The sequence below is a fragment of the Sceloporus undulatus genome, chromosome 6 (assembly GCF_019175285.1).
Source record: "Sceloporus undulatus isolate JIND9_A2432 ecotype Alabama chromosome 6, SceUnd_v1.1, whole genome shotgun sequence".
In the NCBI taxonomy this organism is placed as follows: domain Eukaryota; kingdom Metazoa; phylum Chordata; class Lepidosauria; order Squamata; family Phrynosomatidae; genus Sceloporus; species Sceloporus undulatus.
Genome location: NC_056527.1, coordinates 132,206,814 through 132,219,957, shown reverse-complemented (window position 1 = coordinate 132,219,957; position 13,144 = coordinate 132,206,814). Strand labels below are relative to the sequence as shown.

The window sequence follows — 13,144 nt, the reverse complement described above, 5'->3', positions numbered from 1 at the left end:
ACAGTAAAAATATGCTGCCCTAAAAGGCATCCATGTGAATTGAGAAGTGAAGCAGGAGAGGCAGGTGACATGCTGAGCAACCACAGAGAAGAAAGACAGAGGAAACTGATTCCACAGAGGGTTCAAGCAAGTCTCATCGTGGGTTTTTCATGGTAAAAGTCATTCAGAAGTGGTTTACTAAGGCCTCCTTCTGTGCAGTACTAACAAGAGCGAGATCTTCCAACAGTGTCTCTTTCTTACACACCCCACATAACTACTACTGCCCAATACTCCAGCAAAGCTGTGCCATGGACCACCAAAAAGGCAAGTCAAGGAGCCCTAGAACAAAGCAAGCCTGAACCTTCCCAAGAAGCCAACTTGACTAAATCGAGGCTACTTTGGACACACCATGAGATGAGGTGACTCATTCGAAAATATGACAATGTTTGGTAAAGTGGAAGGCAGTAGGCAAAGAGGAAGACCACTTTACAGGTGGAGGAGCTCAAATGAAGGAAGACATTATTGTGCCGGGTTTGCAAGATCTGAGCAAGGCTGTTGAAGCCAAAACATCTTGGAGGTTTCTCATTCATGTTGTTAAAGAGAAGATCTGCTGTGGGGTTCTGCTCTAGCAGATCACTTGAGGGATCAAGCAGAGGACAATGTCTGTGGACATCTCCACAGCTTGGTCTCTGATACAGCAAAACTCTGGCTGATATGGCCAAATCATAATCACAAATGGATGGTGAATACACTATCCATGCAGCCGTTTTCCTTTCAAAATAAGATTATCACAAGGCCAGGAGGATAGCATTTGGAAGTACACCTGACAACAAACTGGAGTCCACCAAAAATAATGCTTAGCAGAGCAGTCATTTTGATATTTTGGTATCAGGTGGTTTCCATTTCAGTGGGGTAGTGAATTTATTCCATGTTTTAGCCTATCCTTGGGTAGCAATTTTAAAGTACATACAGAAGACACTGCTCCACTGACTTTAAAGCCCACAGCTGCTTCTGCATTGAGATAGCTGAATGGAGCGTTCACAGGTGTCATGGCATTCAGTACCAGGTTCAGGAGAGGTGGGATCAATGGGGTGGGGGAGATCTAGGACTGGATTCTCTTTGATGTGTATGTATGTGCCTTTAAGTCATCTGTCAACTTTGGTAATCCCATGAATTTCATAGGATTTTCTTAGACAAGGAATCGTCAGAGGTGATTTTGCCAGTTCCTTTCTCTGAAATGCATCCAAAGGCACCCAGGATTCCTTGATGGTCTCTTGTCCAAGTACTAACCAGGGCTGATCCTGCTTAGCTTCCAAGATCAGACAGGATCTGGTGTTTTGAGGTATTTAGGATACACTTGGCCCTTGCTGTCCTTGGCAGGAGTTTGGTTCCAGGATCACCCATGGATACAAAAATCTGTGGCTACTTAAGACCCATTATAAACAATGGCATAATAAAATGGCACCCCTTTGGCTCTGCTGGCCACCACACTTGTAGCTTCTGCAAAATCTTTTTTGTCCTCCAATGTCCCCCAATATCCCCTAGGAGTCAATGGAGGGGGCACAAGCATTGGGGTTTTGGACTTATTGAGACAATTTTATGCCATTTTGTCCAACAGGATGTGAACCAAGAAGCTGAATTGTGTGGGACACAAAATGGCCCTGGGGTTGCATGTTGACCCTGGGCCACAATTTTCTCCATACCTCTGTTCTAGATGCTACCTACTACTCTCTGTTCATTTGGAAAATTCATAGTCACTGCTAAACCAGAAATAAGAGAAGAACCAGAAGCCAAGACTGAACCAAGTACTCTCCCAAAGGGAACGTTTAACAGGCTGCTCTATGGAGACATCCCCAGAATCCCACTCAGAAATGGATCCAATGGAGATGGGCAGTTTCAGGGCAGGTTTGCTTGCATGCTTCAGCCCATGGATGTGGCCGCCCAAGTCTCAAGAGAAGAAGGCTTGAGACAGAGAGCGGCACACTCAACTGCACATTACAAAGACAAACATTGATCCATGTGCACACAACCCCTCCCGATGCACACACACCCTGCAAACACTTCTAATGACAGTGTGCTGACTTTAATAGCCCATGTGCCAAACAGGACTGGCCTGATCAATCTTGTTATTTAATAGGTATCAGTTTGTTGTTGTTGCTGTTGCTGTTGTCTGCCTTCAAGTCATTTCCAGCTCATGGCGATCCTAAAGCAAAGCTTTCACAGGGTTTTTTTTGGCAAGATTTGTTCAGAAGAGATTTGCCATTGCTGTCCCCTGAGGAAGCTGAGAGAGTGTGACTTGTCCAAGGATTGAGTCTTGGTCTCCAGAGCCAACATTCAAACTACGATAAATGCTGGTTCTCCCATCTGGGTTTATAATTCATCCATTAATATATACATACAGGCTGAGTCTCCCTTATCCAGAAATCCAAAATTCAAAATACTTTGAAAGGGAGATTCATCCAAAATTATTATTATTATTATTTTGGAGAAGGGAAAGAACCCATTAAACCAATGTTAAAAAAATCAGAAGAAATATTTAAACATCCAAACACAGTATTTAGGCATAAGAGAGGATATTTTTTAATAAATAAATATAGGTATTGAGATCTGTGCAAATTGGGATCTATGCCTCTCCCCAGCTTTATAGCATTGCAGAGAGTGAGACATTTTAAATTCTTCATACCCAAAACTCTTCTGCTTGGTGCATTCTCATTGTAATTCTTATTTGGGCAGCCCAATGGTTTCATTTCCTCTTCTCTCTTCATTTTGGTCACTTAATTTCTATTTGTAAATGTTCCAGTAAATTCTTGCAATGCTAGAAATTTGGAGACCAAAGGAACATTTTGTGGGTGGGTTGGGGGCCCCACAGCATTATTTTTATTTGGAGGGCAATATCTTCATTTCTCTCCACTCCTGATACACCCCTTGCCCTGGAGGCTGTATAAATGTGTATGTGTGTTTATGCATTGGGGCAATAGTAGAATAAACAGCCCATGGACAGAGGAGGGGAAGAGAGAGTAACATTTAAAAAATCTGTACAGAGGGTGAGCGAAGGAGACGGTGTTTTCATAAACAAGAGCGCGGCTGGAATTCAACACGGCTGTTTTTGAGCATCTAAGCATCTCCTCCCTCCCTCTCCCTCTCTCCCAGGCAGGCAGGAAAGGAGAGAGAGAGAAATATATTAATATTTCACGATGACAAACTTGGCTCGCTGTTCACTGTACATACTGTACCCGCAAAGCCGGCAGCCAGCCAGCCGTGCCGCTGGCGGAGGGCCAGAATGACAACAACAAACAGAGGCAGCGTGTGCCAGAGAAGGGGATGGAAGAGGAGGAAGGCAGAGGGGGAAAACACAGCTGAGATGCACGCTTGGATACATGGCCTCCCAGCCACCCCCGACCACCGACACGCTGCTTTCGGACACGGCTAGGGGGATATTGGCAGGCGAGACTCATTTTGTAATAAATGGATGTTATTGGACGGTTCAAAAGATACACATGCACACAGAGGATTCAAAGGTATAGCCATGTTAGTCTGTAAAATCAGTCTGCAAAGGGATCTTGTAGCTGACATACATATGACGACTTTATACCAGTTTGGGGTGGTGGTGATTCCTGTCTCTTATGGTCTTATGTCAGCTTTCCCCCTGGTAGTTTCTTGCCCTGAGATCTGTTGACACAGGGCAGGTGTGAAATATTTAAATAATACAAAAAGCAGGTTGGTTGTGCATGGAGCAACCTGTGCAAAGAATCTTGCAATGAAATAAGCTTGCTGTGTTTCAGGTTTTCTCCCCAGCTTAGCATCCCAGCCCTTCTATAGACATTTAATTAAAATGGGCCTGCATAATAATTTGAACCCAATAGTGAGATTCATTAAAGGTAGTGAGTGCCTAATTCTGCAAGTGTTTTACTAATGAAACTTCGGTTGAGGCTCAAACATAGCGAATCGAGTATTCACAACACATATGAAAATGCAAAATGCACCGCTGTCAAAGAAGGTGGCGTAGAGAGCATGAAGAAATGCCTATAAATTCTGGAGGTGATAGACAGAATCGAACAGCAATCGAGTGTGTGGAATTCAAAATCTATGATTGGAGGCAGGGGCAACCTTTGGGAATCGTTCGAAAGACCTCCAGAGACCTAGAAATGGATAGCCTAACGGATTAACTATATAGAAACTGGATTATAATCTGAGAATATTTGGTCCAGTTCTGAGAACATTGTGCCCAGTTCTGGACACTAGAAATCAGGAAGCATATTGACACATTGGAACATGTCTACAAGAGGGTGACCAAGATGGTCAACCATCTAGAAATGAAGCCTGTTGAGGAACAACTGAGGGAACTGGGGATGTTTAGCTTGCAAAAGAGAAGACGGAGAGGTGGCATGAGTGCCATCTTTAACTATTTGAAGGGACACCATGTCGAAGATGAGGGCAGCTTGGTTTCTGTGGGTCCAGAGACTAGGACATGGAGCAATGGATTCAAATTATGTGGAAGATTCCACCAGGAAGAACTGTTTGAAAGTGGAATCAAAAGTCATAGGACTTTGAAGGTCTTTAAAAAGAGGTTGGGGTCCATCTCCCACGAGTGTTTCAATTTTGAATTCCTATATGGCAAGGGGTTGGATGGACGGACCTTGTGGTCCCTTCCAAATCTAAAATGCCATTAAATTTGCCAGGCATAGCATAGAGCTTATCTGAATGTGGATTCATCTGAACCAGGAGTGGGAGTGAGAAACAGATCCCTCACCTGATGAGTGCAAATCCTTGGATTCCTGGAATCCTATACCATTTGCTGCTACTCTTTCTTTACTTCTTTTATTCTTCGAACACTCGAACACTCAAGGAACAGCAAGTCTCCTTCAATAGTGCTGTGACATCTTGTAAACTCTCCAGCAGCAGGAAAATGTACTCTGGAGAGGTCTGTGGACTTCAAAAATATTCTTGTGGATGCCACATGTGGCCCACAGGCCATACCTGGCCCACCCCTGTTCAGAAGTTACTTCAGGGGGATTATGAGACATTTTAGAGACATTTTGACAGGAGGTTTTCAGGTTTTATGCCACTCTATCGCGAATTCGTAAGTCTCCCCTCCCCTGAATCCTATCAGTTAGCAGTTCCAATTAAAGTAAACCCACTGAATCAATAGGATTTGCCTGTGTGTGATCTTAACACTCTGTAGTTGATTCAGTTGGTCTACTCCAGTTGAGACTAACCAACAGGATTGAGAACAACGTAAAGTAATGGACAACTTGCAAGCAATGTTCCAAGTTCTTCTTTCAACACCGTAATGTGTAATAATGAATAGTTATTATTTTTTATTTTAAAATTTGGAATGAGCAGTGGGAACATATTGGGGTTTTTTTTAAGGTTGAATATCTTTCCAGACTTACCTGAATGAGCCAATAAGTGCATCCGAAGACGTAGGCTGTCCAGGAATCGCTTTCCGCATAATTCGCACCCATATGTCTTTATTCCGCTGTGCAGTTTCCTGAAGTAAAGCAAACAACAAAGAGAGAAATGATGATTGGCCAAGAGCCTAGATCTCAGACACAAGGTGCATCTACACAGTCGAAATAATGAAGTTTGACAACACTTTAAGTGCTGTGGCTCCATCCTAAGGAGTCCTGCAGTTTGTAGTTTTACAAGGTCTTGAACCTTTTCTGCCAAAGAGCGCTGGTGCCTCCAAAAATTACAGCCCAGTTAAAGTGGTGTCAAATGGTATTATTTCTATAATGTAGATACACCTATAGTTACAAATACATAAATACGTATCATGTCTCAACCCAGCGCCCCAAACGTCCTGCAAGACCTCAAGAAGGGAAGTGGTACAAAAAGAATGATTGGAAAAGAGAAAGAAAACTGAAGATGAAAAAGACACTTTGAGAGATTTTATTTCCCGGCTTCTCTCCCTGCAACTAACCCCGGGCTGTGAATCCAGACACTTTCCAAGCCAAGTGATGAAAGTCTGAGGTCTTTGGGGTTGGGAGAAGATGGTTGTCTCTTTTATGAAGCAGCCGGTTGCGGAAGAGTGAATTGGTGAGTTCCAGGGCCATTTGTCAGGTTCAAATGATATTTAGCAGACCTCAAGCTAGAAAGCAAAATGGGCACAGCGGAGATCAACCGAAGGGTGGGGGGAAGGCGGATGGAGAGAAATACATCCACCTTTATCATCCCTAATTCCTGTCAATGAAAGACATACTTACCCTCAACTCACACACTCTGCCTTGCTGGCGTCTCACGAAAACGCTGCCATACCATCACCCTTGCTAAGCCACAGAGGGTCTGGACAATTGCAAATCCACAGCCCTGTCAACTATGGATGTTCGTCCAACAAATGCAGACATAGACATAAACTACCAGGGGGACATCTGCACTCAGAGTAAGGATGGGAAGATCACAGCCTACTACTGCATGTATCCCTGAACCACCTACTCTGTCCCAAGATCTCTCTAAGGATATGAAAAACAAAATGGATATTTTCTCAAGGTGTTTATTTTCTCATCCTGAAATCAAAATATGTATGTCGGTGCCTTTATTTATGGTGACTCCATGAATTTCGAAGGAAGGAATCCTCAGAGGTGGTTTTGCCAGTTCCTTCCTTTGAATTATATCCTCCAGCACCTGGTATTTGTTGGCGGCCTCCCATCCAAGTACTAACAAGGCCTGGCCATGCTTAGTTTCCAAGGTCTGCTAGGATCTGGTGCTTTGCATGTATGTCTTCAAGTTGCCTGTTGACTTGTGGTGGGCTAATGGATATCATAGAGTTTTCTTAGGCAAGGAATCCTCAGAGGTGGTTTTTGCCAGTTCCTTCCTCCGAAACAGAGCCGATGAACACCTGGTATTCATTGGCAGTCTCTCATCCAAGTACTAACCAGAGCTGACCCTGGTTGGCTTCCAAGATCAGATGGGATCTGGTGCCTTTAGGGATTTCTTGACCTAAATCAAAGGTGTGGCTATTGGGAAGTGGGAATGATGACATTGCCTCCCATAAGATCTGAAATTTAGTTTCAGTCCCTAAATTCCAAGCATTGCAGAGAAGACACTGAAAATAATTAACACCTTGAACTTTTCTTTTGGCTGTGCCCCTATTCCCTTGGTCTCTTATCTTATCCTTTGCTCAGGGTGCCTAAACATTATTTCTAAATGCTCAGCTGCCATTTTAAGTTACTGCAATGCCAGAAATTTGGAAAATGAAGGAAAAATTTATTAGGGGAACAGAACTCCTATTTGGGGAGGTCAGTGGCTTTATAAAAGACCTTGGGGTCTCCGTTACCCTCCTTTAGTACAATAGAACAAGGAGGTCTATGGATGGGGCTGGGATAGCCTATAAGCTCGTATCCAATAGGTAATTTTTGGACAGTTTTGGTAGCCTTTGACATCATACACACTTTGTACAGTGGGTCCCCCACATTTGTTGAGGTTAGGGGCACAGGACCCCCATGAAAGTGGAAAAACTACAAATACATTACTCTTTTTCCACTGGAGTGAACACCTCTCTATGAATCTCTAGGTCCTCCATCTCAGTTCTATGGCCAACATCTGGCAGAAGTTAATCATAGTAGAATTGCACTGGAGGACCTACAAATACCTAGAGAATTTCTCTAGGCCCTCCAGTGTGACTCTATGGTCAACCTCTGGCAGAGTTGTGCTGGAGGACCTAGAGATTCCTAGAGAGAGTATATTGATAAGTCAAAGCCACAGATGCGGACAGTCAAGTGTATTCTTAGGTCTGATCTAATGGCTGCTAGGGTTTTGTCCACTTTGAGGAAGCGACATTATGGGCAAGCATCGAAGGGAAAGCACAAAGCAATCCATGTCACATTAAGCAGGGATGGGAAAAGTTTGCAAAAGTTACTTTTCCAAGCTCTGAGTTGCTCCCCATGTGGTCCACTTGTTACAAATCACCACATGCTACTTTTTTCATATGCAAGAATGAATAATTCAGATTTTTCTTCCTTCTAAGGTAGATTATGAAAAGTTTTGCTCCTTTTTTTTACATTTATGTCTTTTGATAAACTTTTTGCTTGTAAGGATTCACCTCCTCTGCCTATCAGAGCTATAGAAACCTCACAGCCTGAGTTAATGTGGCAAGGCTTTTTAAGCTGTCATTTTGCAAGGGTACTGTGAGACGTCAGAAACCGCTAAACACTTTTGGCTCAAGTACAATTAAATTGTCCGAAAAATCTTTCCATTAATTTCTTCTGGACATAGTTCAGCAAGCCTTGGTTACTAAAACAGCCATCAAAATGCGTTGGTAAATGATGCAAGAGAGGATGAAATGGAGTCATTAATTGATGGTATTATTGGACACTCTTCAGATTTATCAAAGTTTCTGCAATTAAATCCTGAATTGCTCTTCTTAGGGAACCATGGGAACTGGACTTCAGATAAGCAAACTAGACCTCCCTAACAAAGATGTCTAAGTACATCATCAAACTAGAAAGCTTAGGCTTTTCTCAGTTCAGGGGGCATCAAAGTGTAACATGGACAAACTACAAAGTAAGATTAGCAAATCGTCTAATGTGGATGTATCCACATTGCAGAAATAAAGCAGCTTGGTTCCATATTAACTCTATTCTACAGAATCCTAGGAGTTTGGTGAGTTATTCCAGTTGGTCTGTCAGATAGCAATGGTGCCTCAATAAACTACAAATCCCAGAATTCTGTAGGATAGAGTCATAGCAGTTTAAGTGGTATCAAAGTGCATTATTTCTGCAGTGTGGACCCATTCTAAGTCAATAATAATAATAATAATAATAATAATAATGTGTCCAGCCAATGTCTGTCTGTCAATCTGCTTCCATCTCTCTCCAAACACATACCCACATGTTCAAATATCCTTCCATGAAAACCCCAACCAAATCACAGTTTCCTTGGCAAACAGATTGCATTTGCACATATACATCCCCCCTAGCTCTATCCCAACAGGAAAGAGATACGGCGCATCTTGGTTGCTTTTTCACTTAATGCTTTCCAGCTCCGAGCAAAACAAATAGAGCACCACGAGTGGAAAGTCAAACAGGTTGAAATCCTGAAGTGTCTTGTAATTATGTAGACAGAAGAGCGCGTGCGGCATGAATGTCTAATTTGGGCTCGGATGGTAGAGGCAGGCTCCTTTTGCTAATGCAGAAACAGCAGTCAAAAAAAGGTCCCCAGGAGAGGCTCAGGTAAATTTGCAATCAGCTTCCCGCCAACGTCTTTCTTTCCACCATCAAAGAGATCAGACCATGCAGCCTCGACTTCCCATGATACGCACATCATGTCATTCTAGGCCTCCCTTTTCTCTTCTCACATTTCCAGTTGCTTACTCTTCTGCGGCTCACACTTTCTCTTCAATCCATCCCAGACTTTGTCCAAACACCTCTTCCATAAATTCCAGTCTTGCATTCCATGCAAACACATCTGAATGTCTTTGTTCAAAATGAACGAATGGTTTGGTTGCACAGTGTACTGAGATGAGGGATTCTGGCAGTTGCCACTCGAAAAGTAACTTTAAGAAATCACATCCATTTCCTCCCAACGCTCAAAGGGCTGCCAAAATTTCTGTCCCTTTGGGTCTTCTCTTCCCTTTGAAGGCAGCAGATTTGCTAATATTTTTCTTGGCTCCCTATGCTTTAAGGATATTCCACCACAGTGGTTCCCAAACTTTGATCCCCTGGGTGTTTGGGACTTCAGCTCCCAGAAGCCCTAACCAGCTTGGCCAACATCCAGGAATTATGGGAGCTGAAACCCAAAACATCTGGAAGACCAATGTTTGGGAACCACTGATCCTCCATAAGAGTGCCAGTGTTCCCGTGAGTGGAACTGCAGTCGTAGTTTGAAGGTGTAAAAATGACTAAACTGAGGCTATCATACCTTGGACATATCATGACTGGGAAAGATGATAATGCTTGGGAAAGAGGGAGACCACATTGCAGGTGGATTGATGCAACCAAGGGAGCAATGGATTCTTCCCTGACACTGCAAAACCTGAGCATGGCAGCTGGCAACTAGGGATCTTGGAGGCCTTTCGTTCTTTGGGTTGCCATAAGTCCACTGTTGGTGTTGCTGTTGTGTGCCTTACGGTGATCCTGTCATGGGGCTTTCTTGGCACATTGCCCATTTGGTGACCTGGATGCAGTTATGCAAGGTTGCCCTTTAATGCAAGGATTGTGTGGTGTCCATTTGTTGTTGTCGTCGTGTGCCATCAAGTCGTTTCCAACTTATGGCGAGCCTAAGGCTAAGCTATCATGGGGTCTTCTTGGCAAGATTTGTTCAGAGAGGTTTGCCATTGCCTTCCCCTGAGGCTGAGAGAGTGGTCACTCAGTGGGTTTCATGGCTGAGTGGGGAATCGAACCCTGGTCCCCAGAGTTATAGTCCAACACTCAAACCACTACACCATGTCAACATTGGAGATAGCAACAGCTGCAACAACATGGAAGGAAGATGTTGTACACACTTTTTTTTGGCGAAGTTGAGAAAAAGTAGGTTTCTCAAGTTGTATTATAAAAGCAAAGCACAATCTCAGAAAAGAGGGTTGGACATGAGATGCCCTCATTCTCCCCGTCTCCCTTCCTACCCCCAAACAAAGCACTCGAACTGGTGTCAGCTTTGGCAAAGGAAGACATTAATCTTACTATGCCCAACAGCTCACCTACAGATCTACATGGCAATCAAATTGCAACGGCCCCAACATCTCCATCCGTTACATAACCAAGCCATTGTGTTCTGTTTTTTCCCTCTCTCCTTTTTTTAAATAAATAAATAACAATGCAAAGGCTTTCAGCAAGTAATTTATTTGAAATATCTCTATCAACAAATTTCAGCAGGAACAAAAGTTTTTCCATTTGGCACCTGCTTATAGGATGATCTTATCGCACCCAATCTCATACAGTCTCTTTCAGCAAGGTCTTAAAGCACTTTATCTCCCAAGCTCCTGGTAGCAAAATATGATTGAAATGTTCTATTTATGCTCACTGGATTAAGGCAATGTTGGGGGAGGTGGAGAGAGAGGGATAGGGAAAAAAACCCTAGCAGATGTAAGCAAGGTATTATAGCCGCTCGCACTGTTAAGATCTGAAAGAGAAAGATCAATAGACAAGCCGGGCGTTTTTCACTAAAGTTGTGCTTTTAAGAAGTTGGGGGGGGAGGAATACAATGACTGATATTGATCCTCCATTGCATTCCTCAAAATGCCAACCACAGAAAGATGAACTGTATTTTAATATCACCAACATGATGCCAAATCTATCACAAATCTATACCAAATCTATCTATATACATGAGCGAGTCCCCATAAACAAACTGAACCCACGAAAGCAGACCCTCCACCATTTCACAAATGAAAACCAGGACATATGTGACCCAACAACATTCGAGATGGACAAAGTTATGGAAGACAAAGAACACATAATCTAGGAGAATCTGCAGCGGTTTGCTTTTGCCTGAGCCTCCAGGGAAAAGCAAAATTCCATCCTTTCCTCAACTCTCCTCTCTGCTGAACTAATGGAGTGCAAACTATTTTTGCAAGAACCAGCATGGTGTAATAGTTTGAGTTGTAGGATTCGGACTCTGAAGACTGGGATTTGACTCCTTGCTCAGTCATGTAAGCCCACTGGGTGCCCTTGGTCAAATCACACTCTCTCAGACTCAGAGGATGGCAATGGCAAACCCCCACCAAAGAAACCTGCCAAGAAAACCCTGTGCCATATTGGTTGCCATATGTCAGAAATGACTTTTGCACTTGGATTTAGTTTGGAGCAATTGAAGGAAGCTAAGGCTAAAGAGGGAAAGTGAGAGGAGGAGAGAGAAACTGGGGCATTTTAAAAGCAACTGGAAAAGCAAGACAAGGGATTAACTGACCACGACTGGGAACAGCATGCTAGACTGGGGTGAGTGCATGTGGTTTGGTCTGATCTACCACTTTTTGTCTTACACCGTAAACAGAATATTTAGTGTATTCTCCCATCTGTAAACTCTCAACAGCAGCTCAGATAGGAAATTCCATCAGCCAGGTGTAAGGAGAGTTTAGGGATGCGATAACAGCTGCAGAAACTCAAGAGTTTCTTCCTGGGCTATTAATGGATTACATTAGCTTTCCTGGCTCATCTCTGGATTTCTAGTATTCTGAATACAATAGGGCTTTGGCGTTCAATCCAGTTTCCCAAAGAGCTTCATTTCTAAAAAGAAGGTGGCTACGACACCCCATCACCTCTTTCTGCACCCCACACACAGACCTTTGTCATTCAACTTCTTGAATGCATTGTTTCAGGATACCGCACCACTCCTAATGCGACAGGCAGGCATCAGTTGGGAGACTTTTAGGGGAATTGTGGCATTTGTAGAGAGGCAGCATGGTGAAGTGGTTGGAGTGTTGGAATTTGAGTGTTGGAATATGACTCCATGAGACCAAAGTTGAAACCTTTGCTCAGCCATGGAAATCCACTGAGTGACCTTAGACAAGTCACACTCTCTCAGCCTTGGAGGAAGGCAACAGAAAACACTCTCTGATGAAATCTTGCTGAGAAACCTCTGCGCTAGGTTCACCGTAAGTTGGAAAGGCAAAAGAAGAAATTGCATTTTTTGGAAGCACACCTTTCACCATTGACCTTTAAATGGTTAGGACCAGTCCACAACACTGCCATAGATTGGACAGATTTTTCTCGTCATTTTCAAGGGAGGAGAAGAGTCAGAAAAAGGTACAGCTACAGAAGCCAGAGTAATCTCTAAGGGTAACTCTAATAGTATGTAACTCAGTGCTTAGGTCCAAGGCCACCTTCCTATCTAAGTCAATCAACATGTTAAGAATGGCAGTGCGACAGTTGAGAAGGGCTGACCTTTCAGCTGGATTTTGGCAGACTGGTCCTGCAAATGATGTCGCAATGCAACAAGCCCTATGTGACTCATCAGATCTTGGGTCCACTCAACCATGGTAGAAAACAGCTGGCTGAGATCCTGCATGGAATAGCACAAGAGTAATTTTCCCACATGTGGAATACAGTACATTTGGCCATTCAACTCTCCCTGGACTGACCCTAGAGATGCTGCAGCACCCCCATGGCCTTTCTGTGGCTGGAGGAAACTGGGGGAACAGGGATGTAGCCAGGATTTTAGGAAGAGGGGGGGTCCAGACTAAGTGCCATCATTATAATGGGGCTTAAGCGCAGCAGCGCAGCATGGCCTC

The 13,144-nt window shown here is 43.5% G+C and overlaps 1 protein-coding gene across 1 annotated transcript in view; it reads right to left on the bottom strand.

Moving 5' to 3' along the window:
- ZBTB16 (zinc finger and BTB domain containing 16) overlaps positions 1–13,144 on the bottom strand; it is a 165,604-nt gene that overhangs the window by 87,658 nt on the left and 64,802 nt on the right. Inside the window, 1 exon segment of the mRNA XM_042471100.1 lies at positions 5,373–5,470. Within this exon segment, the coding sequence (XP_042327034.1) occupies positions 5,373–5,470 (98 nt within the window).